This window comes from Ascaphus truei, chromosome 14 (genome assembly GCF_040206685.1).
Source record: "Ascaphus truei isolate aAscTru1 chromosome 14, aAscTru1.hap1, whole genome shotgun sequence".
Taxonomy (NCBI): Eukaryota; Metazoa; Chordata; class Amphibia; order Anura; family Ascaphidae; genus Ascaphus; species Ascaphus truei.
In genome coordinates this window covers 13319434-13344947 of record NC_134496.1, presented here as the reverse complement: position 1 = coordinate 13344947, position 25514 = coordinate 13319434, and the positions used below count along the sequence as shown (strand labels likewise).

General features: G+C 50.3%; 1 protein-coding gene across 6 annotated transcripts in view; it reads right to left on the bottom strand.

The window, feature by feature from the left end:
* LOC142465628 (pyruvate carboxylase, mitochondrial-like) overlaps window positions 1-25514 on the bottom strand; it is a 248894-nt gene that overhangs the window by 182267 nt on the left and 41113 nt on the right. Inside the window, exon 1 of one of the 6 annotated variants that reach the window (XM_075569743.1) lies at window positions 18923-19017. The exons of 3 other annotated variants lie outside the window; for them this stretch is intronic. Coding sequence is in view for 1 of the 3 variants with exons in the window: in XM_075569740.1 (XP_075425855.1) it covers window positions 18904-18949 (46 nt within the window). In the remaining 2 variants the exon portion in view is untranslated. Of the gene's footprint in view, window positions 1-8665; window positions 8741-18903; window positions 19018-25514 lie in introns of those variants that run through there. 2 more of the 6 variants (XM_075569740.1, XM_075569742.1) reach the window with 2 other exon arrangements.

Sequence of the window (25514 nt, the reverse complement as noted above, 5' to 3'; positions counted from 1 at the left end):
CTGCATAGTACCAAGTATTACTCTTACCCTCCATAGTACCAAGTATTACTCTTACCCTGCATAGTACCAAGTATTACTCTTACCCTGCATAGTACCAAGTATTACTCTTACCCTGCATAGTACCAAGTATTACTCTTACCCTGCATAGTACCAAGTATTACTCTTACCCTGCATAGTACCAAGTATTACTCTTACCCTGCATAGTACCAAGTATTACTCTTACCCTGCATAGTACCAAGTATTACTCTTACCCTGCATAGTACCAAGTATTACTCTTACCCTGCATAGTACCAAGTATTACTCTTACCCTGCATAGTACCAAGTATTACTCTTACCCTGCATAGTACCAAGTATTACTCTTACCCTGCATAGTACCAAGTATTACTCTTACCCTGCATATTACCAAGTATTACTCTTACCCTGCATATTACCAAGTATTACTCTTACCCTGCATAGTACCAAGTATTACTCTTACCCTGCATAGTACCAAGTATTACGCTTACCCTGCATAGTACCAAGTATTACTCTTACCCTGCATAGTACCAAGTATTACTCTTACCCTGCATATTACCAAGTATTACTCTTACCCTGCATAGTACCAAGTATTACTCTTACCCTGCATAGTACCAAGTATTACTCTTACCCTGCATATTTCCAAGTATTACTCTTACCCTGCATATTACCAAGTATTACTCTTACCCTGCATAGTACCATTTGTGTAACTGTGTGAGGCTGCACTTAGTTCCGGCGCCGGCGACGTCACGCTGCGATCGCTGGAAAAATCAAATTGACTTCCAGCGATCGCGACGTCGTGTCGCTTCTACTATAAGCGCACGTGACAGCGGCAATACATTTGTTTTGGCGCAACATTGCTTCACCGTGACCGTCGCAATAAGCGCAGCGTAACTGTTGATGAGGTTGAAGATGTTGAAAAAAGACATGCGCCCATCAAGTTCAACCTACGCTAAATGTAGACAACAGATACTTTATCCTATATCCGTACTTACAGTATATTGATGCAGAGGAAGCAAACAAAACCCCCAGTGACATATCATGCAATGATATCTCATAAGGGGAAAATAAATTCCTTCCTGACTCAAATAATTGGCAATCGGATTAATCCCTGGATCAACATCCTTCCCATGTATACTTATTTGGTATATCCCTGAATACCTTTCCTTTCTAAAAAGATGTCCAACCTTTTTTTGAACAAATCTATTTTATCTGCCATCACAGTCTCCATGGGTAATGAATCCCATATTGTAACTGCCCTTACTGTAAAGAACCCTTTCCTTTGTTGCTGGTGAAATCTCCTTTCCTCCAACCTTAAGGGATGGCCCGAGTCCTTTGTACTGCCCGTGGGATGAATAGTTCTTTTGAAAGCTCCTTGTACTGTCCCCGAATATATTTGTATATAGTTATCATATCCCCTCTTAGGCTGCGCTTATAGTGCCGGCGATGGCGACGCGACGTAGCCCGAAAACAAATACATTGTCGCCGCCGCTTGCGCTTATAGTAAGCGCGACGGCGACAAAGTGACGGGGCGACGCGATTTTTTGCAGCCGGGAATATTTGATTTTTCAGGGGCTGTCGCCTCATGTGACAGCCCTTGAACCAATCAATGGCCTGGTCGCCCGCGACGCCACCGCAAAGTCAAATACAACTTTCGCTAGTGGCGACGGATGACGTCACGCGTCGCAGGCACTATACGCACAGCCTAAGACGCCTCTTTTCTAATGTAAATAAATCTAATTAGCTAGCATCTTCTCATAAATTAGATTGTCCATCCCCTTTATTAATTTGGTGGCTCTTCTCTGCACTATCTCCAGTTCCATAATGTCTTTTCTAATGTCGGAGTATGATATATGGGCCTGAGAATTGGATTATGGTATGGGGTCTCTCAGACATTATGGTATGGGGTCTCTCAGACACATTCCGGTATGGGGTCTCTCAGACACATTCCGGTATGGGGTCTCTCAGACACATTCCGGTATGGGGTCTCTCAGACACATTCCGGTATGGGGTCTCCGACACATTATGGTATGGGGTCTCAGACACATTCCGGTATGGGGTCTCTCAGACACATTATGGTATGGGGTCTCTCAGACACATTCCGGTAAGGGGTCTCAGACACATTCCGGTATGGGGTTTCTCAGACATTATGGTATGGGGTCTCCGACACATTATGGTATGGGGTCTCTCAGACACATTATGGTATGGGGTCTCTCAGACACATTATGGTATGGGGTCCCTCAGACACATTCCGGTATGGGGTCTCTCAGACACATTATTGTATGGGGTCTCTCAGACACATTCCGGTAAGGGGTCTCAGACACATTCCGGTATGGGGTTTCTCAGACATTATGGTATGGGGTCTCCGACACATTATGGTATGGGGTCTCTCAGACACATTCCGGTATGGGGTCCCTCAGACACATTCCGGTATGGGGTCTCAGACACATTATGGTATGGGGTCTCAGACACATTATGGTATGGGGTCTCAGACACATTATGGTATGGGGTCTCTCAGACACATTCTGGTATGGGGTCTCTCAGACACATTCTGGTATGGGGTCTCTCAGACACATTCTGGTATGGGGTCTCTCAGACACATTCTGGTATGGGGTCTCAGACACATTCTGGTATGGGGTCTCTCAGACACATTCTGGTATGGGGTCTCTCAGACACATTATGGTATGGGGTCTCTCAGACACATTATGGTATGGGGTCTCTCAGACACATTATGGTATGGGGTCTCTCAGACACATTAGGGTATGGGGTCTCTCAGGCACATTATGGTATGGGGTCTCTCAGACACATTCCGGTATGGGGTCTCTCCGACACATTCCGGTATGGGGTCTCAGACACATTATGGTATGGGGTCTCTCAGACACATTATGGTATGGGGTCTCTCAGACACATTATGGTATGGGGTCTCTCAGACACATTATGGTATGGGGTCTCTCAGACACATTATGGTATGGGGTCTCTCAGGCACATTATGGTATGGGGTCTCTCAGACACATTCTGGTATGGGGTCTCTCAGACACATTATGGTATGGGGTCTCTCAGACACATTATGGTATGGGGTCTCTCAGACACATTATGGTATGGGGTCTCTCAGACACATTATGGTATGGGGTCTCTCAGACACATTAGGGTATGGGGTCTCTCAGGCACATTATGGTATGGGGTCTCAGACACATTATGCTATGGGACTAAGACTACTCTGCTGACAAAAGGATTAATCCGTTTTGAACAGTTTGCAGGGAATGTATGAGGAGGTCGGGGAGAGGGAGATAGTGAGGAGACTAGATTGTTTAACGAGAGAAGTGTTACTGTGAGCAAAGTGACGGTCATATGCAACTAACAAGTTGTTGTTGTAGGAATAGTGGGTGAAAAGCTCATTGTGTTTAGCTTGGCTTAATAGGTGTTTTTCACAATCCTTATATGGGCATTATATAAGTTTAGCTGTATAGTAATTACGTGATATATCCGGTGATTTTGATATATGCTAATTGTTTTATGTTTTGAGTGTGCAGACTGAGCCTGTGAGATTTTGTCACTTTTGGTCTCCATGCAATTGCTGGTAATAAAGAAATCATTACTTATTTTATTCTATTCTACTCATTTTTGGATAATCAGTATTTTGGGTTTTCCACTACCACACTGAGGAGTGGTGCCAACAATTGTACTCCATATTCAAGGTGTGGTCTTACTAATGCTTTATAAAGGGGCATAATTATGTTTACTTCCCTTCCACCCGTTGCCCGTTTAATGCAAGATAAGATCTTGTTTGCCTTTGCAGCTACTGCATGACATTGGGCACTATTGCTAAGCCTGCTGTCTGCAGGCACTCCTAAATCCTTCTCCATCAAGGATTCCCCTAATGTATCCCCATTTAATTTGTAAGTCGCCTTTTTATTCTTGTTTCCCAAATGCATAACCTTACATTTATCTGTATTAAACCTCATCTGCCATTTACCTGCCCACGTTTCCAGTCTCTCCAAGTCTTTCTAGCGAGAAATTACATCCTGCTCTGATTCTACTACCTTACTAAATTGTGTATCATCAGCAAAGATGGAGACTTTGCTCTCAATCCCAACCTCAAGCTCATTAATAAACAAGTTAAAAAGCAGGGGTCCCAGTACCGATCCCTGAGGTACTCCACTCACAACTTTAGCCTAACCTGAAAAAGTTCCATTTATGACAACCCTCTGTTGTCTGTCCTTTAACCAGTTTTCAATCCAGGTGCATATATTTGTACTGAGTCCAATTTGCTTTATTTTGTACACTAACCTCGTGTGTGGAACCGTATCAAAAGCTTTTGCAAATCTAAGTAGACCACATCAACTGCATTACCCTGGTCTAAATTCCTACTTACCTCCTCAAAGAAACAAATAAGGTTAGTTTGGCAAGATCTATCCTTCATAAATCCATGCTGACTATTACTAATAATATTGTTTTCATTAGGTATTCCTGTATATTATCCTGTATTAAACCTTCAAGTAGTTTCCCTACTATTGAAGTCAGGCTTACAGGTCTGTAATTTCCCGGTTGTGATCTAGCTCCCTTTTTAAATATAGGCACCACATCCGCTTTACCCAAATCTTGTGGTACTGAGCCTGTGGAAATGGAGTCCTTGAATATTAAATGTAATGGTGTGGCTATTACTGAGCTTAACTCCTTGAGAACTCTTGGATGTACAGTATGCCATCGGGGCCAGGTGCCTTGTGTACTTTAATGTTATCAAGCCGTCTATAAACTTCTTCCTCGGTTAACCAATTGTTCATTAATATGGAGGTTGTGGCTTCCTCCTGCGGCACTACCACTGAAATGTATTCTTCCCTGGTAAACACAGAGGCAAATAATGTGTTTAATACCTCTGCTTTTTCCTCTTACTCTTAACCTGCAAAGGACCAAGTATTACTCTTACCCTGCATATTTCCAAGTATTACTCTTACCCTGCATAGTACCAATATTACTCTTAACCTGCATAGGACCAAGTATTACTCTTACCCTGCATATTACCAAGTATTACTCTTACCCTGCATAGTACCAAGTATTACTCTTACCCTGCATATTTCCAAGTATTACTCTTACCCTGCATAGTACCAATTATTACTCTTACCCTGCATATTACCAAGTATTACTCTTACCCTGCATATTTCCAAGTATTACTCTTACCCTGCATATTACCAAGTATTACTCTTACCCTGCATATTACCAAGTATTACTCTTACCCTGCATATTACCAAGTATTACTCTTACCCTGCATATTACCAAGTATTACTCTTACCCTGCATAGTACCAAGTATTACTCTTACCCTGCATAGTACCAAGTATTACTCTTACCCTGCATATTTCCAAGTATTACTCTTCCTCTTGCTCAGTCACCGGCCTGTGCTGACACAGGGATATCCTGAATACCTGACCTGTTGGTGGCCCTTTAGGGCTGGAGTTGGCCACCATGTATTAGCCAGACAGAGCAATTAGCACAAAAACACGACTCCAAATTGATGAAACATTATTTTGCTCTGTTTCTCCCCGTCTCTTTACTCCCCCCTCTACCCCCCACGAGCCCGACCTTTCCCCAGCTCCCACCATCCCTCCCCCCCAAATCCCTTTTTAAAGTTCATTTGTGGGGGGTTCCTCTGGAGATCAGGAATTGCTCACAGGCAGAGCCGCCGACTGTCCCCTTTATCTGCACTCTGGAAAGGACAACCCCCCCCCCCCCCCCCACCACCACACACACAGACACACACACCACAATTGAATGAAACTTCAGCCAGATCTTTGCCACTAGCACAGTTAGCTTTGTCTAGGGCACGGGTACTCAACCCCCCCCCCCCCCCCCCGCCCTCTCAACAGGTCAGGTTTTAAGGATATCCCTGCTTCAGGACAGGTGGCTCGATCAGTGGCACCCATTAGGGGTAGAGGTCTTGAGGACTGGAGTGGAGCCCCAATGGTTTAGGGCGGGGGTTCTCAACTCCAGTCCTCAAGCAAGCCCCCCCCCCCCAACAGGTCAGGTTTTCAGTATAACCCTGCTTGAGAACAGGTGGTGGTGGAGTTTTCGACTGAGCTGCTGATTGAGCCACCTGTGCTGAAGCAGGGATATCCTGAAAACCTGACCTGTTGGGGGATGGGGCGGAATTTTGACAGCTGGAGTTGAGCAGCCCTGCTCTAGGGAAGCGAGACGACTTCCTCACTAAAGCCTGTTTCCTGGCTGTGTGGGATTGCACCTCAAACTCGCTCGTCATCAAACGATCCGCCGAGCGGGAAACAGATTACATTTCCCCAAACAAATCACAAATGGAAATGTCTAAAATGACTTATTTTAGTATAAACAAAATTGTTTCCATCTCTCAGCTGAATCTGCGCGTTTATATTTCCATATAACAATACAACGATAGTCACGGGCATATGAGGGGAAAAAAAACCATTTAGAAATGCAGAAATCTGCCGGGAGATATAAAACAAAATGGTCACGTATAAAACGGAGCCGCCTGGGAATGGGGAAACGGCTCATTACGCCGCGTTATAATGTGGCGTCGGCAGAACATTAGCAGGGACGCATTAAAACTCGCGCAGGGGGCTGAGTCTGCGCATCCGGAAGAAGAAAGCAGCTTAGAGTTAAAAGTTACAGCATGATGGGAAATATGAATATTTAAGTTTAATAGGCAAACTTGAGCCAGGAAAATTATATATACACATATGTACACGATTTAATTAAAACATGTCTGTACATAAAAGGGAAGCAGATTAAGTGTTCCTCACAGAAACTTTCCCACTGTGCAGAATTACATTTTTAAACGGCCGCTCATCAGCAGAATAAGTTCCCCGTCCCAGTCTCCCCCTGCGGCCTTTCTGCTCGCGAGTAAAACTATTGCGGCCCAGAAATACGCGCGGCTTTATGGCTGCCGTCCTATCTGAGCAGAAACTGCCAGTACCCTCCTAGCGTAATTAATATTCACTTGCAACCCTTGCAGATTGCTGTAACAGCCGCGGGCGAGAGAAACTTGCTGCTAGGGAAATAGAGATTTTAATGCATTTCTAGACAGAGCGGTTTTAAAACGCAAAGTGAAACATCGGCCTGAAACTATGTCACAGGTAGAATAACAATGTGGGAACTGAAACGTGCTCGGGCTCAGCAGAGGGGATATTTTTAACATATCTCCATGTCACTAATGTCATTAGGTCACTTTGCTCCAACGTGGGACAGACCCTTTAACCCAGGTGTGCGCAACGTGGGGGGCGGGAGAGTTTCCAGGGGGGGGGGGGGCGCGGCGGCTACAGAGGTCCTGCGCTCTCTCCCAATGCATTTAAATGAAATGCAGGGGGGAACGCACGAGGCCTCTGCAGCTTCTCCTCCCTGGTCATCAGTGACGCGTCGCCATGGTAACCCGGCATAATTTGCCGTCGCTTTGCAATGGCAACGTGATGTCACATGACCCTGCAATGTTATTTCACACCGGAGCCGAGCAGGAGGGGGGGCGCAGGATCACAACTTTGCTTACCCCTGCTTTAACCCATTAAACACCTCCCTGTCATTAGGTCACTTTGTCCCTACGTGGGACTGACCCTTTAACCCATTAAACATGTCCCTGTCATTAGGTCACTTTGTCCCTACGTGGGACTGACCCTTTAACCCATTAAACACCTCCCTGTCATTAGGTCACTTTGTCCCTACGTGGGACTGACCCTTTAACCCATTAAACACGTCCCTGTCATTAGGTCACTTTGTCCCTACGTGGGACTGACCCTTTAACCCATTAAACACGTCCCTGTCATTAGGTCACTTTGCCCCTACGTGGGACTGACCCTTTATCCCAGGGGTGCGTGCAAGATATGTCAGGGGGGTGAGGGACGTGGCGGTTGCAGAGGCCCCGCGCTCTTCCCCCAAGGCATTTAAATTAATGCCGGGGGATCGCGTCAGGCCTCTGCAACTTCACTTACCTTGTCTTCGGCGGCGCGGCGCCATGGCAACGTGATGTCACGTGACCCCGCGGTGTCATTTGACCCCGAGAGCCGGAGACAAGGGACGGGAAGGGGGGCGCGAGCAGGGAGGAAAGCAGGGAAAGATTGCCCACCTCTGGTTTAACCCATTAAACACGTCCCTGTCATTAGGTCACTTTACCCCTACGTGGCACTGACCCTTTAATATAAAGCAAAATCAATGCCATCATATTAAAAAGGAAGCCATCATTTATAAGCCCCCCAAAAATCCTTCCCATCTCAGGCACTTTCCAAGCATATAAAGATGAAACGAAACATTTACAGACAGTGCATCTCGCAGGGAATGCGTTCCTGAGTTTCTCACTGGTCCGCTTCTTCATCATAAATACACAAATAAAATGAAAGTGACATGAACACGTGAGGAAGGTTTGGGCGTCCTCTGTGTGCTATGAAAACGGAGGCCCCCGTTTCATGAATATGGTCGCGAAGTCCCTTTCTGGCAGTCGAAGGGTTAATATACATTCACCCCCCCCATACAAGGCGAGGTAACGAAGTGCAGAAACACGGCGATTCGGGTTGCAGGAGCAGCGCCCCGTCCCGCTCCCCCCGTCCCCCGTATCAGGAACGTGACAAGGGGAACGAAAACGCAGCCGCACCGCGCTGGAAGGGGGACGGGGTCTGGAGGAGAAACCCTTTACTCCCCGCTTACCTTCTCTCTGCCGCTGCTCCCTTATCTCTGGGAGCTCCGGAGAGATCAGTGGGAGCGTGTTCGGGCACGGAGGGAGCGGACACGCCCCCCGATTACCTAACGAAATAATCTGGGGCCGAAAGATACCAATCACGTCAGCATTGTGTGCGTGGAATCTGCCCGGCAAACGGAGGCGATTCCGAGGTGTACTCATTACTACTCACTACTACGGAGTCACTTCAGCAGCGACTGCACCTTTAATGTAAGGCAGAGGTATGCAAACTGGGGGGCCGCGCAGCTCAAACTGGGGGGCCGCGCGGCGCATACAGAGGCCACACGGCGCAAACTGGGGGGGCCGCACGGCGCATACAGAGGCCCCGCGCTCTTCCCCAAAGCATTTCAATTAAGTTTCCTTACCTGGTATCCGGCGGTTTCTGACGTCGCGTTATCAAATGACGCCACGAGTTCACATAGCAACGCGACGTCACACGACGCCGTATGCCGGTGACAACGTATGGGGGGCGAACTAAAAAGTTTGCGCGCCCCTGGGTTAAAGGGTCAGTCCCACGTAGGAGCAAAGTGACCTAATGACAGGAACGTGTTTAATGGGTTAAAGGGTCAGTCCCACGTAGGAGCAAAGTGACCTAATGACAGCGATGTTTTTAATGGGTTAAACCAGGGGTGTGCAAACTTTTCCCCGTGCGCACCCCTACCTGCTCTCCTCAGCGCTGCAGTCCCGTCCCCCCACCTCGCTTGACCCCGGCGGCAATTTCCGTGTAAAAGTGTATTATAGAGGCCTCACGCGTTCCCCCGGCATTTACTTTAAATGCCTGGGGGGAGAGCGCGGGACCTCTATAACTGCTGCGCCCTCCAGTTTGCGCACCGCTGTGTTATAGGGACAGTCCCACATAGGAGCAAAGTGACCTAATGACAGTGACGTGGTTAATGGGTTAAAGGGACAGTCCCACGTAGGGACAAAGTGTCCTAATAACAGGGACGTGTTTAATGGGTTAAAGGGTCAGTCCCACGTAGGGACAAAGTGTCCTAATAACAGGGACGTGTTTAATGGGTTAAAGGGTCAGTCCCACGTAGGAGCACAGTGACCTAATGACAAAGACGTGGTTAATGGGTTAAAGGGTTATTTCCACAAAAGAGCAAGGTCATATAAAATAACTTTTCACCAAAACACTTTCATTGCAAAAACAAGCTTTAAGGGTTTTTACAACTTGATATAGTTTAATTTGCCAACCAGGCCGGCGGTCCTCGGGTAAAGGGTTTGCTTTGCTCTGCCTTCTGTTTGCTAAGTAATTATGAGTCCGGCCTTAGTCAGACACACAAACAGCGGATATTCAGTATTCCCGGACACAAACACACTCACTCTGATGGCGATTTCATCTTCCCAAGCAGCCCATCCCACCAAGCGGTTTAAACACAGAACAAAAACGTTTTTGACCTGAGACATGGGACCATATACATCCCCACCTTCTCCCCCTCACCCCCTGCATTCCCCTCCCCCTCCATGCTGTGCCTTGTCCCCCTTCCATGGCTTCAAACACTTTATCACACTACCTTCTCTACAGTACATCTCTGCTGTCTCTTTGGGTTATTTTTTTCCCTGCTCTCCCTTAGGACGCGGGCATGGTCAGCGCTTAGCCGCTAAGCCGCGCTCACGCTTGCCAGTGAGCCCCTACAGCCGCAATGAGAGCGGCTTTAGCAAGGGCTCGCGCACGCTTCCGCAGGCGTAGCACGTAAAAAAAATTTAGTTTGCGAACTGAGGGGAGCGGAGGGCCGGTCACATGACATGTTCGCCCAATGTGGGCGAACCAGCTCCGTGACATCACTGGCCTGCCCCCCGACACTTATGGTGGGTGAAAAAGGCGACAGAAAACATCCACCGTTGGCATATAGCCAATAAAAAATATCACTTGTGAGCACATTCACAGGTCTTAGACAGGTCTGCACCCTGCCTTTCACCATTATCACCTCGCATACAGTGCTCCCACTGCAGCAAGGGATATGGTAAACCTACCCAGCCTAGAAATATCTCAAAGCAAGTACAAACCTTCTCCGTCTCTTGGTACGTCCTATGTAAGAAAGGCCACATCAGGCATTCTAGATAATATACTGCATACGTTGTGGTACTGGTGATGCAGTGTTTTATCTCATGCGGTTCTCCAAGGCCTCTGTTTGTAAGGTACTTTCTATCAGAATGTAGTAATCTGCCCGCTAAGCACCTACCAATAAATACTGGTCCAAAAACAGAAAATAGTTGTGTGTCAGATATAAGACACTTTCAATAATAAACTCTGTGTTTGATACTTGAAGTTCTAAATCTTCCTCTAGAAATGGTCTAATCGATTCTAACCCTTCCATATGCGGAATGCTTGTGTATAACGCCTGCACGTCACATGTGATCCATCGCTACTGTTCTTCCCACACAAAATCTTTCATTAAATTGAGAACTGCCGTGGTATCCTTTAATAGGAGGGCAATTGGGGTACATATTTTTTGTAGAAAAGAGTCAACGTACTGTGACGGATTCGACGTTAGGGAGCCGATCCCTGAAAGGATCAACCTCCAAGGGGCGTGTGATAAACTCTTACGTATTTTTGGAAGGTGGTAAAAAAATTGGGATTTTGGGAAATTTAACAAACAGAAAATCAAATTCACTCTTGGTTAGTACTGTATTTTCTAACGCCGTTTCTAAGATGTTTTGTAACAGCTGTAGGGTCCCCTGGTAATCCAGAGTAGGACTGGCTATCTGAGAGAAGTCGCATAGCCTCTCCCTTATAGTCAGTCCTTTTCTGTAGGACGACCCCACAACCCTTATCGGACTGTCAAATAACTATGTCCTTATTCTCTTTTAATTCACATAATGCTAGGATTCTCTTCTTTACTTAAATTCTTTTTAGACGTGTCCCTAGTCTCACTTAAGTTTATAAAGACATTGTTTACCATATGGAAAAATGTATCAATAGGATTCCCCTTAGATTGTGCGGGATAGAACTTTGATTTCGGCTTAAATTTAGTATGTGTCATTTCCATATGTTTCAGACAATCCAGGAGGAGCAAAATATGGGGAAATAAGGAAACAAAAAACAATGCAAATTTAAGTGCAGACGTTGAGACTAAAATCCAATCAGGTGTCAATATCTTGGCTCTACTGGTTTATCTACTCACAAGATGTTAGTGGTATATATGCAGTTGGCAGATTGGGCTGCCACCCCAGGTGGATGCTGTATACTGTTTAACTCCCTCCAGGCTCGTCTCATCAGTGTGGCAATGATACATGTAGAGGAAGAAACAGAACTACATAGCGCGATCTGTCTTGAAATAGACTTTATAAAAAGTATATAGGCATATAAAATATTAGACTATTAGATAGTCATTTCCATATGTCCCAATGTACTCGGGGGACTTAGTGGACGACTATCGAGAAGCGAAAATGTCTCTTCTGCTGTCCATTCCAGTGAAGCACCTATTTAATGTAAGATTTCTGGTGAATTTATGGGGGTCAGTAAATAATTGAAATCCATTTGGGCCACAGGTTGGGCAAACGAGAGAGACCTTTACTTAAAATGTTACACGGTTTATTGGTTAGTGTAACGGAGGAGAGATTGACTATACCTTTAAGATTCCTTTCTAGTATCAGCTGTCATTCTCTTTTCTTTTTTAACAAGGGCCCCTGCTCTCTGTCCTCCCCGTGTGAGGACCTTCTCTTTCTTGCCTGTGTATTCTCAGTGTCCCCTTTTGATTTCTCCCATTCTGATTTGTCTTTGGGATCCACCCTGGTGTGTGTTTAGGATTGATTCTAAAAAAATGAGTCGGTGAGTACTCAGGAGATGGGGTCATAACGCATAAAGGCTAGAATCTGGATCCCTGAAGAAATTCATCTCCCAGAGGTCTAGAACCAGATGTGGAGGGACGTGTATCTGGACTCCTCCTTTCCTCCTGTCGCGTATCACCCCCTCCCTGATACTCCATTCTCACATGTCCCCTTCCTCTATCATCGTATTCACCATGGTGAGAATGTTTTTTGCCTTTATAAGACGTTTTGCGATACCTTTCTGCGGGATCTCTCCTATGCTCGTTGCCTCGGAAACCTTCCCTATATGGTGGTTGGCCGTTCATACGGTTGTCTGTTGCCAACTGTCCGCTCCAGTCACACTGCTTATTCTCTGCATAGTCTGCTCGATCTCTAGCAAACTTTCTTTGATTAATCTTGATTATTTCTGCCTCTGCATTTTCTAATTTAGCTTTTAGCTCAACCTCCACCTCCAGGCAGTCTCTCTCTTTCATAAGAGGTTCTATATGTTTTACCACTGCCTCAATTTCCTTCTCAATAACACTTAACAAAATAGCTCTCATTAATATTTCATTTAATAAGATTCATGGTACACTCATGTAGAGTTTTGTTCCATTCCTCTACAAACTTCTCATTATTTCTGCCACAAGTTGGGGACTTGAACAGCTGAAGGCCTCTTGGGATTCCTTTGCAATCCAGATATTTTTCAAGGGTTGTTTTTCCCCCCAACATTTGCTTTCATTAGTGAGAAGTTTCGATAAAATTTTAAAATATTTATCAACTGAAAGTCCTGAACCTGATTCTTCCGCATGTTCGGAGAATATAGAGTCCACCTGACTCTTCCTCTTATCTCTAAAATTCGAGATTGCGAGTACGTGCTGCTAGTGAGGCGATTTACAGAACAGGGCAAGATGTTCTACGGCAGGTGAACCCTGTCTGAATTTGGCCATCCGGTCACCCTGGAGGAACGGAGGTGTGGAGGTGAACATCAGTGACACTCCTGAAGAAAGACTGGAGCATTTCGGAGAGGACGACCATCCAGTTCCCGGGGATTCCGTGCAGCAAATGTGGGATCGTCTCCTTCACAGTGGTTATTATACCTACATGCCTATTTGAATCTATTCTCTTGTACGTGCATATCTCACCTTTTTATAAATACACTACATTTTATATACTACACTAGGAGGGTCTTGCGCTTTCTTCTCTTTCTGTAGTAGAGTATTTATCAGCGCAGGAGAGGAGCGGGCAGTACAGTATATATCAGCGCAGGAGAGGAGCGGGCAGTACAGTATATATCAGCGCAGGAGAGGAGCGGGCAGTACTGTATATATCAGCGCAGGAGAGGAGCGGGCAGTACAGTATATAGTAGCGCAGGAAAGGTGCGGGCAGTACAGTATATATCAGCGCAGGAGAGGAGTGGGCAGTACTGTATATATCAGCGCAGGAGAGGAGCGGGCAGCACTGTATGTATCAGCGCAGGAGAGGAGCGGGCAGCACTGTATTTATCAGCGCAGGAGAGGAGCGGGCAGTACTGTATTTATCAGCGCAGGAGAGGAGCGGGCAGTGCAGTATTTATCAGCGCAGGAGGGGAGCGGGCAGTACTGTATTTATCAGCGCAGGAGGGGAGCGGGCAGTACTGTATTTATCAGCGCAGGAGGGGAGCGGGCAGTACTGTATGTATCAGCACAGGAGAGGAGCGGGCAGTACTGTATGTATCAGCGCAGGAGAGGAGCGGGCAGTACAGTATTTATCAGCGCAGGAGAGGAGCGGGCAGTACTGTATTTATCAGCACAGGAGAGGAGCGGGCAGTACTGTATGTATCAGCGCAGGAGGGGAGCGGGCAGTACTGTATTTATCAGCGCAGGAGGGGAGCGGGCAGTACTGTATGTATCAGCACAGGAGAGGAGCGGGCAGTACTGTATGTATCAGCGCAGGAGAGGAGCGGGCAGTACAGTATTTATCAGCGCAGGAGAGGAGCGGGCAGTACTGTATTTATCAGCACAGGAGAGGAGCGGGCAGTACTGTATGTATCAGCGCAGGAGAGGAGCGGGCAGTACTGTATTTATCAGCGCAGGAGAGGAGCGGGCAGTACTGTATTTATCAGCGCAGGAGAGGAGCGGGCAGTACTGTATTTATCAGCGCAGGAGAGGAGCGGGCAGTACTGTATTTATCAGCACAGGAGAGGAGCGGGCAGTACTGTATTTATCAGCGCAGGAGAGGAGCGGGCAGTACTGTATTTATCACACAGGAGAGGAGCGAGCAGTACTATATTTATCAGCGCAGGAGAGGAGCGGGCAGTACTGTATTTATCAGCGCAGGAGAGGAGCGGGCAGTACTGTATTTATCAGTGCAGGAGAGGAGCGGGCAGTACTGTATTTATCAGCGCAGGAGAGGTGCGGGCAGTACTGTATTTATCAGCGCAGGAGAGGAGCGGGCAGTACTGTATTTATCAGCGCAGGAGAGGAGCAGGCAGTACTGTATTTATCAGCGCAGGAGAGGAGCGGGCAGTACTGTATGTATCAGCGCATTAGAGGAGCGGGCAGTACTGTATGTATCAGCGCAGGAGAGGAGCGGGCAGTACTGTATTTATCAGCGCATTAGAGGAGCGGGCAGTACTGTATGTATCAGCGAAGGAGAGGAGCGGGCAGTACTGTATGTATCAGCGCAGGAGAGGAGCGGGCAGTACTGTATTTATCAGCGCAGGAGAGGAGCGGGCAGTACTGTATTTATCAGCGCATTAGAGGAGCCGGCAGTACTGTATTTATCAGCGCAGGAGAGGAGCGGGCAGTACTGTATGTATCAGCGCAGGAGAGGAGCGGGCAGTACTGTATTTATCAGAGAAGGAGAGGAGCGGGCAGTACTGTATGTATCAGCGCAGGAGAGGAGCGGGCAGTACTGTATTTATCAGAGAAGGAGAGGAGCGGGCAGTACTGTATGTATCAGCGCAGGAGAGGAGCGGGCAGTACTGTATATATTAGCGCAGGAGAGGAGCGGGCAGTACTGTATATATTAGCGCAGGAGAGGAGCGGGCAGTACTGTATTTATCAGCGCAAAGTGACCTAATGACAGGGACGTGATTAATGGTTTAAAGGGTCAGTCCCACGTAGGGGCACAGTGACCAATGACAGGGACGTGTTTAACCTTTCCGATGCCCTAATGATTTACCTGGCACGTCTCAAGGCAAAGTGCTTGTTTTCTAGCTGCCCTGGGGGGTGATGTGATAGCTGCTGACGCACTATGTATCAATGTAAGTGGTCCGACCCTCCTAGGATCAAACTGTACTAATAGCGGGCATGTTTAGGGGTCACATCTGGGTGATTGATGCCTCTATTACCCAAATCTCACACCTGGAGTATTATGAAACCATTATGCAGTCAGTTTGTAAACACGGTGAGCAGAGACCTGGGAGGGTTTCATTTCCTCTGGCTGCTCCATTTTGTCTCATATCACCAAGAGTTTGCATGGGCAGAGCCCCGCACACTCCCCCTGCCCCGCACGCTCCCCCTGCCGTAACCTTTATTCGCTCTCTGCTAAGGACGACTCTGGATAAGAGGAATAAAGAGAACTCCTGCTGGGGACCCCACTCAGAGGCCCCCCAAGAATATAACTTTGCCATTAGCACCGCTAGATATGTTTAGGGAAGCCAAAAGGTTTGCTTTCTGTCTGGCGACGTGGGAACTCGCCTTTAAATACTAGAACGCCCTCTCCTGTGACAATCTATACGCAGCACATTGCAGCTCACTGTCTCCCACGTGTGGAGGAGCAGCAGATTGCAGCTCACTGTCTCCCACGTGTGGAGGAGCAGCAGATTGCAGCTCACTGTCTCCCACGTGTGGAGGAGCAGCAGATTGCAGCTCACTGTCTCCCACGTGTGGAGGAGCAGCAGATTGCAGCTCACTGTCTCCCACGTGTGGAGCAGCAGCACATTGCAGCTCACTGTCTCCCCCGTGTGGAGGAGCAGCAGATTGCAGCTCACTGTCTCCCACGTGTGGAGCAGCAGCACATTGCAGCTCACTGTCTCCCCCGTGTGGAGGAGCAGCAGATTGCAGCTCACTGTCTCCCACGTGTGGAGGAGCAGCAGATTGCAGCTCACTGTCTCCCACGTGTGGAGCAGCAGCAGACTGCAGCTCACTGTCTCCCTCGTGTGGAGGAGCAGCAGGTGGCAGCTCACTGTCTCCCCCGTGTGGAGGAGCAGCAGATGGCAGCTCACTGTCTCCCCCGTGTGGAGGAGCAGCAGGTGGCAGCTCAGTCTCCCCCGTGTGGAGGAGCAGCAGATTACAGCTCATTGTCTCCCCCGTGTAGTGGAGCAGCAGATTGCAGCTCACTGTCTCCCCCGAGTGGCAGAGGAGCAGATTGCAGCTCACTGTCTCCCCCGTGTGGCAGAGGAGCAGATTGCAGCTCACTGTCTCCCCCGTGTGGCAGAGGAGCAGATTGCAGCTCACTGTCTCCCCCGTGTGGAGGAGCAGCAGATTGCAGCTCACTGTCTCCCCCTTGTGGCAGAGGAGCAGATTGCAGCTCACTGTCTCCCCCGTGTGGAGGAGCAGCAGATTGCAGCTCACTGTCTCCCACGTGTGGAGGAGCAGCAGATTGCAGCTCACTGTCTCCCACGTGTGGAGCAGCAGCAGACTGCAGCTCACTGTCTCCCTCGTGTGGAGGAGCAGCAGGTGGCAGCTCACTGTCTCCCCCGTGTGGAGGAGCAGCAGATGGCAGCTCACTGTCTCCCCCGTGTGGAGGAGCAGCAGGTGGCAGCTCAGTCTCCCCCGTGTGGAGGAGCAGCAGATTACAGCTCATTGTCTCCCCCGTGTAGTGGAGCAGCAGATTGCAGCTCACTGTCTCCCCCGAGTGGCAGAGGAGCAGATTGCAGCTCACTGTCTCCCCCGTGTGGCAGAGGAGCAGATTGCAGCTCACTGTCTCCCCCGTGTGGCAGAGGAGCAGATTGCAGCTCACTGTCTCCCCCGTGTGTAGGAGCAGCAGATTGCAGCTCACTGTCTCCCCCGTGTGGCAGAGGAGCAGATTGCAGCTCACTGTCTCCCCCGTGTGGAGCAGCAGCAGATTGCAGCTCACTGTCTCCCCCCGTGTGGAACAGCAGATTGCAGCTCACTGTCTCCCCCGTGTGGAGGTGCAGCAGATTGCAGCTCACTGTCTCCCCCGTGTGGAGGAGCAGCAGATTGCAGCTCACTGTCTCCCCCGTGTGGCAAAGGAGCAGATTGCAGCTCACTGTCTCCCCCTTGTGGAGCAGCAGCACATTGCAGCTAACTGTCTCCCCGTGTGGCAAAGGAGCAGCAGATTGCAGCTCACTGTCTCCCCCGTGTGGAGGAGCAGCAGATTGCAGCTCACTGTCTCCCCCGTGTGGAGCAGCAGATTGCAGCTAACTGTCTCCCCCGTGTGGCAAAGGAGCAGATTGCAGCTCACTGTCTCCCCCTTGTGGAGCAGCAGCACATTGCAGCTCACTGTCTCCCCCTTGTGGAGCAGCAGCACATTGCAGCTCACTGTCTCCCCCGTGTGGAGCAGCAGCAGATTGCAACAGAATGGAGAACAGACCACAGGACACAGGCCTCTCCCGATTCACTAAAGGTCATTAAATTGGCGATAACACTATATTTCCCCCACAATATATCTCTGTATTCCCACCAATTACACATGGCTGACAACCCTGCGTTAATGATGAGCGATAATAGTCACCATCGCAATTTGCTGAACAGTGCAAAGCCCCCGTATGCAATTAGGGTTAGGTTTTAGGATTCATTACAAAACCCTAAGGCAGCAAATAATGTAACCCCTTGGATGCCGGAGGTTTCCCGTGCATTGCCATCAGGAAATAAAAGGGTTAGCAAACACCCCATAAATACACAAGCAAAGCCCAAGCAGCTGTGTGATGGGGACAGTAATCTAACTAGGGGGGACAGTACCGACAGCTCCTTCCCAGATCCGTATCTCGTGAAACAGGGGTCCCCAGAGCTGAAATGACTGCAGCCCCCCCCACTTCCTATACGTGTAAAGCACATGCCCCTTTAAAACACAGATAACTAACATTTAGTGAATCCAGCCCACAGACTAATACTCAATAAGCCGTGAGACCGCTTCCCTGAGCAGGGGAAGAGACCAGCTTCCTTCAAATAGAAGGGCCTCAAATCTTATCCAGCGAGGGGAAGGCCGCAGGATCTTACAAGGATGAAACCGCCCCTACATGTCCCAGTGACCGAGGATTACCCGGACAAACGTCCCACACACAGCAGCTTACATTATCCGACACGCAGGCGACGCGTCATTACGTGGCACGTCCATGCCTCATTACGTGGCACGTCCACGCTGCGGGTCGAACTAATTATTCTTAAACATCTCGCTGTATTTAGCTCCCGTACAGTAACAGTTTGACCTCTTTATGGTGACATTATTATTCTTATTAATATTAATCATTCCTATTCATTGTAACAGTGATGTTCACACTAATTACCATGAATTCCTATGGTTACCGGGCTGGGAACACGGAGTTCCTGCATATCGGCTACTTCTCGTGATCCGTCTAACACCGCATCCTGCAAACAGAAGCCAGAGCCACGCGGACGCCTCACAGAGGGGGAGCACAGAGAGAGGGGGGGGAGCACAGAGAGAGGGGGGGGAGCACAGAGAGAGAGGGGGGGGGAGCACAGAGAGAGGGGGGGGAGCACAGAGAGAGGGGGGGGAGCACAGAGAGAGGGGGGGAGCACAGAGAGAGGGGGGGAGCACAGAGAGAGGGGGGGAGGCACAGAGAGAGAGCGGGGGAGGCACAGAGAGAGAGGGGGGGAGGCACAGAGAGAGGGGGGGGAGGCACAGAGAGAGGGGGGGAGGCACAGAGAGAGGGGGGGAGGCACAGAGAGAGGGGGGGAGGCACAGAGAGAGGGGGGGAGGCACAGAGAGAGAGGGGGGGAGCCACAGAGAGAGAGGGGGGGAGGTACAGAGAGGGGGGGAGGCACAGAGAGAGAGGGGGGAGGCACAGAGAGAGAGGGGGGGAGGCACAGAGAGAGAGGGGGAAACTGCAGGCAACAAACAGTCATTAGATTATAGGTTGTATAAACCCTGCAAAGCTCGTAACAGGGAAATCTGAACTTGGGGTAAGGATTTAAAAAAATACTTTTACTGATCGGATTATTAATGCCAAGCGGCCGCATGTGACCCGTTCAGCAAGTCCCCGGCCTTCCTCTCCCAGCCCGGGCACATGTTGATTTTTTTTGCAAACGTATTTTTAACACAGGATTGAAGCGGGGGTGGGGGGGAGGGGGGGAGGAAGGGGGGAAGGGGGGTCCAGAGCTGAACCCCATTCATTTCAGCTCAGGGGATCCCCTGCTCCCCGAGATACAGACCTCCGAAGCTGGTACCGGAATCGCTCTGCGTTTTAAAGCGTCGCGTCACAAGGGCCAATAGGAAGCTGCACCCGATGACATCACGGCTTCCGATTGGCCGGCAGGGCGCAGGAGCTTTAAAAAGCGACCATTATGTAATCCCTGCTAGCCAGCCGGAGCCGCTACCGGCACCTACTACGGAGGTAAGTATCGCCGGAAGCAGGGTGTCCCCGGCACTGAAATTAATGGGGTTCAGCTCCGGATACCCCCTGCTTCAATCCAGTTTAAGATAAGAATTGGACCCCTTGGATTCCCATTGAAACGCGCCGGCGATTAGTAACCCAGAGTGGGATTGCATGCCCGCGATGTCCTGTTTCCAGGAAGCAGTAACCCAGAGTGGGATTGCATGCCAGCGATGTCCTGTATCCAGGAAGCAGTAACCCAGAGTGGGATTGCATGCCAGCGATGTCCTGTATCCAGGAAGCAGTAACCCAGAGTGGGACTGCATGCCAGCGATGTCCTGTATCCAGGAAGCAGTAACCCAGAGTGGGACTGCATGCCAGCGATGTCCTGTATCCGGGAAGCAGTAACCCAGAGTGGGACTGCATGCCCGCGATGTCCTGTATCCGAGAAGCAGTAACCCAGAGTGGGATTGCATGCCAGCGATGTCCTGTATCCAGGAAGCAGTAACCCAGAGTGGGACTGCATGCCAGCGATGTCCTGTATCCAGGAAGCAGTAACCCAGAGTGGGACTGCATGCCAGCGATGTCCTGTATCCGGGAAGCAGTAACCCAGAGTGGGATTGCATGCCAGCGATTTCCTGTATGCAGGAAGCAGTAACCCAGAGTGGGAGTGCATGCCAGCGATGTCCTGTCTCCAGGAAGCAGTAACCCAGAGTGGGATTGCATGCCCGCGATGTCCTGTATCCGGGAAGCAGTAACCCAGAGTGGGATTGCATGCCAGCGATGTCCTGTATGCAGGAAGCAGTAACCCAGAGTGGGATTGCATGCCAGCGATGTCCTGTATCCGGGAAGCAGTAACCCAGAGTGGGATTGCATGCCAGCGATGTCCTGTCTCCAGGAAGTAGTAACCCAGAGTGGGATTGCATGCCCGCGATGTCCTGTATCCGGGAAGCAGTAACCCAGAGTGGGACTGCATGCCTGCGATGTCCTGTCTCCAGGAAGCAGTAACCCAGAGTGGGATTGCATGCCAGCGATGTCCTGTATCCGGGAAGCAGTAACCCAGAGTGGGATTGCATGCCAGCGATGTCCTGTATCCAGGAAGCAGTAACCCAGAGTGGGATTGCATGCCAGCGATGTCCTGTATCCGGGAAGCAGTAACCCAGAGTGGGATTGCATGCCAGCGATGTCCTGTCTCCAGGAAGCAGTAACCCAGAGTGGGATTGCATGCCAGCGATGTCCTGTATCCGGGAAGCAGTAACCCAGAGTGGGATTGCATGCCAGCGATGTCCTGTCTCCAGGAAGCAGTAACCCAGAGTGGGATTGCATGCCAGCGATGTCCTGTCTCCAGGAAGCAGTAACCGAGAGTGGGATTGCATGCCAGCGATTTCCTGTATCCAGGAAGCAGTAACCCAGAGTGGGACTGCATGCCAGCGATGTCCTGTATCCAGGAAGCAGTAACCCAGAGTTGGACTGCATGCCAGCGATTTCCTGTATCCAGGAAGCAGTAACCCAGAGTGGGATTGCATGCCAGCGATGTCCTGTATCCGGGAAGCAGTAACCCAGAGTGGGATTGCATGCCCGCGATGTCCTGTATCCGGGAAGCAGTAACCCAGAGTGGGATTGCATGCCAGCGATGTCCTGTATCCGGGAAGCAGTAACCCAGGGTGGGATTGCATGCCAGCGATGTCCTGTATCCAGGAAGCAGTAACCCAGAGTGGGATTGCATGCCAGCGATGTCCTGTATCCAGGAAGCAGTAACCCAGAGTGGGACTGCATGCCCGCGATGTCCTTCATCCAGGAAGCAGTAACCCAGAGTGGGATTGCATGCCCGCGATGTCCTGTAACCAGGAAGCAGTAACCGAGAGTGGGATTGCATGCCAGCGATGTCCTGTATCCAGGAAGCAGTAACCTAGAGTGGGACTGCATGCCAGCGATGTCCTGTATCCAGGAAGCAGTAACCCAGAGTGGGATTGCATGCCAGCGATGTCCTGTATCCAGGAAGCAGTAACCCAGAGTGGGACTGCATGCCAGCGATGTCCTGTATCCAGGAAGCAGTAACCCAGAGTGGGATTGCATGCCAGCGATGCCCTGTATCCGGGAAGCAGTAACCCAGAGTGGGATTGCATGCCCGCGATGTCCTGTATCCAGGAAGCAGTAACCCAAAGTGGGATTGCATGCCCGCGATGTCCTGTATCCGGGAAGCAGTAACCCAGAGTGGGATTGCATGCCAGCGATGTCCTGTATCCAGGAAGCAGTAACCCAGAGTGGGATTGCATGCCAGCGATGTCCTGTATCCAGGAAGCAGTAACCCAGAGTGGGACTGCATGCCTGCGATGTCCTGTATCCAGGAAGAAGTAACGAAGAGTGGGACTGCATGCCAGCGATGTCCTGTATCCAGGAAGCAGTAACCCAGAGTGGGACTGCATGCCAGCGATGTCCTATATCCAGGAAGAAGTAACCCAGGGTGGGACTGCATGCCCGCGATGTCCTTCATCCAGGAAGCAGTAACCCAGAGTGGGATTGCATGCCCGCGATGCCCTGTATCCGGGAAGCAGTAACCCAGAGTGGGATTGCATGCCCGCGATGTCCTGTATCCAGGAAGCAGTAACCCAGAGTGGGATTGCATGCCCGCGATGTCCTGTATCCGGGAAGCAGTAACCCAGAGTGGGACTGCATGCCAGCGATGTCCTTTATCCAAGAAGCAGTAACCCAGAGTGGGATTGCATGCCCGCGATGTGCTGTATCCAGGAAGCAGTAACCCAGAGTGGGATTGCATGCCAGCGATGTCCTGTATCCGGGAAGCAGTAACCCAGAGTGGGACTGCATGCCAGCGATGTCCTGTATCCAGGAAGCAGTAACCCAGAGTGGGATTGCATGCCAGCGATGTCCTGTATGCAGGAAGCAGTAACCCAGAGTGGGACTGCATGCCAGCGATGTCCTGTATCCAGGAAGCAGTAACCCAGAGTGGGATTGCATGCCCGCGATGTCCTGTATCCAGGAAGCAGTAACCCAGAGTGGGACTGCATGCCAGCGATGTCCTTTATCCGGGAAGCAGTAACCCAGAGTGGGATTGCATGCCCGCGATGTCCTGTATCCGGGAAGCAGTAACCCAGAGTGGGATTGCATGCCCGCGATGTCCTGTATCCAGGAAGCAGTAACCCAGAGTGGGACTGCATGCCAGCGATGTCCTGTATGCAGGAAGCAGTAACCCAGAGTGGGATTGCATGCCAGCGATGTCCTGTATCCAGGAAGCAGTAACCCAGAGTGGGATTGCATGCCCGCGATGTCCTGTATACAGGAAGCAGTAACCCAGAGTGGGATTGCATGCCCGCGATGTCCTGTATCCGGGAAGCAGTAACCCAGAGTGGGACTGCATGCCAGCGATGTCCTATATCCAGGAAGCAGTAACCCAGAGTGGGATTGCATGCCCGCGATGTCCTACAGTATATCCAGGAAGCAGTAACCCAGAGTGGGATTGCATGCCAGCGATGTCCTATATCCAGGAAGCAGTAACCCAGAGTGGGAGTGCATGCCCGCGATGTCCTGTATCCAGGAAGCAGTAACCCAGAGTGGGACTGCATGCCAGCGATGTCCTGTATCCGGGAAGCAGTAACCCAGAGTGGGACTGCATGCCCGCAATGTCCTGTATCCAGGAAGCAGTAACCCAGAGTGGGATTGCATGCTAGCGATGTCCTGTATCCAGGAAGCAGTAACCCAGAGTGGGATTGCATGCCCGCGATGTCCTGTATCCGGGAAGCAGTAACCCAGAGTGGGACTGCATGCCCGCGATGTCCTGTATCCGGGAAGCAGTAACCCTGAGTGGGATTGCATGCCCGCGATGTCCTGTATCCAGGAAGCAGTAACCCAGAGTGGGACTGCATGCCAGCGATGTCCTGTATCCAGGAAGCAGTAACCCAGAGTGGGACTACATGCCAGCGATGCCCTGTATCCAGGAAGCAGTAACCCAGAGTGGGACTGCATGCCAGCGATGTCCTATATCCAGGAAGCAGTAACCCAGAGTGGGACTGCATGCCAGCGATGTCCTGTATCCAGGAAGCAGTAACCCAGAGTGGGACTGCATGCCAGCGATGTCCTATATCCAGGAAGCAGTAACCCAGAGTGGGACTGCATGCCAGCGATGTCCTATATCCAGGAAGCAGTAACCCAGAGTGGGACTGCATGCCAGCGATGTCCTATATCCAGGAAGCAGTAACCCAGAGTGGGATTGCATGCCCGCGATGTCCTGTATCCGGGAAGCAGTAACCCAGAGTGGGATTGCATGCCCGCGATGTCCTGTATCCAGGAAGCAGTAACCCAGAGTGGGACTGCATGCCAGCGATGTCCTGTATGCAGGAAGCAGTAACCCAGAGTGGGATTGCATGCCAGTGATGTCCTGTATCCAGGAAGCAGTAACCCAGAGTGGGATTGCATGCCCGCGATGTCCTGTATCCAGGAAGCAGTAACCCAGAGTGGGATTGCATGCCCGCGATGTCCTGTATCCGGGAAGCAGTAACCCAGAGTGGGACTGCATGCCAGCGATGCCCTGTATCCGGGAAGCAGTAACCCAGAGTGGGACTGCATGCCAGCGATGTCCTATATCCAGGAAGCAGTAACCCAGAGTGGGATTGCATGCCCGCGATGTCCTATATCCAGGAAGCGGTAACCCAGAGTGGGATTGCATGCCAGCGATGTCCTATATCCAGGAAGCAGTAACCCAGAGTTGGACTGCATGCCCGCGATGTCCTGTATCCAGGAAGCAGTAACCCAGAGTGGGACTGCATGCCAGCGATGTCCTGTATCCGGGAAGCAGTAACCCAGAGTGGGACTGCATGCCCGCAATGTCCTGTATCCAGGAAGCAGTAACCCAGAGTGGGATTGCATGCTAGCGATGTCCTGTATCCAGGAAGCAGTAACCCAGAGTGGGACTCCATGCCCGCGATGTCCTGTATCCGGGAAGCAGTAACCCAGAGTGGGACTGCATGCCCGCGATGTCCTGTATCCAGGAAGCAGTAACCCAGAGTGGGATTGCATGCCCGCGATGTCCTGTATCCGGGAAGCAGTAACCCAGAGTGGGACTGCATGCCAGCGATGCCCTGTATCCAGGAAGCAGTAACCCAGAGTGGGACTGCATGCCAGCGATGTCCTATATCCAGGAAGCAGTAACCCAGAGTGGGACTGCATGCCAGCGATGTCCTGTATCCAGGAAGCAGTAACCCAGAGTGGGATTGCATGCCAGCGATGTCCTATATCCAGGAAGCAGTAACCCAGAGTGGGATTGCATGCCCGCGATGTCCTATATCCAGGAAGCAGTAACCCAGAGTGGGACTGCATGCCAGCGATGTCCTGTATCCAGGTAGTAACCCAGAGTGGGACTGCATGCCCGCGATGTCCTATATCCAGGAAGCAGTAACCCAGAGTGGGACTGCATGCCAGCGATGTCCTATATCCAGGAAGCAGTAACCCAGAGTGGGATTGCATGCCCGCGATGTCCTGTATCCGGGAAGCAGTAACCCAGAGTGGGACTGCATGCCCGCGATGTCCTGTCTCCAGGAAGCAGTAACCCA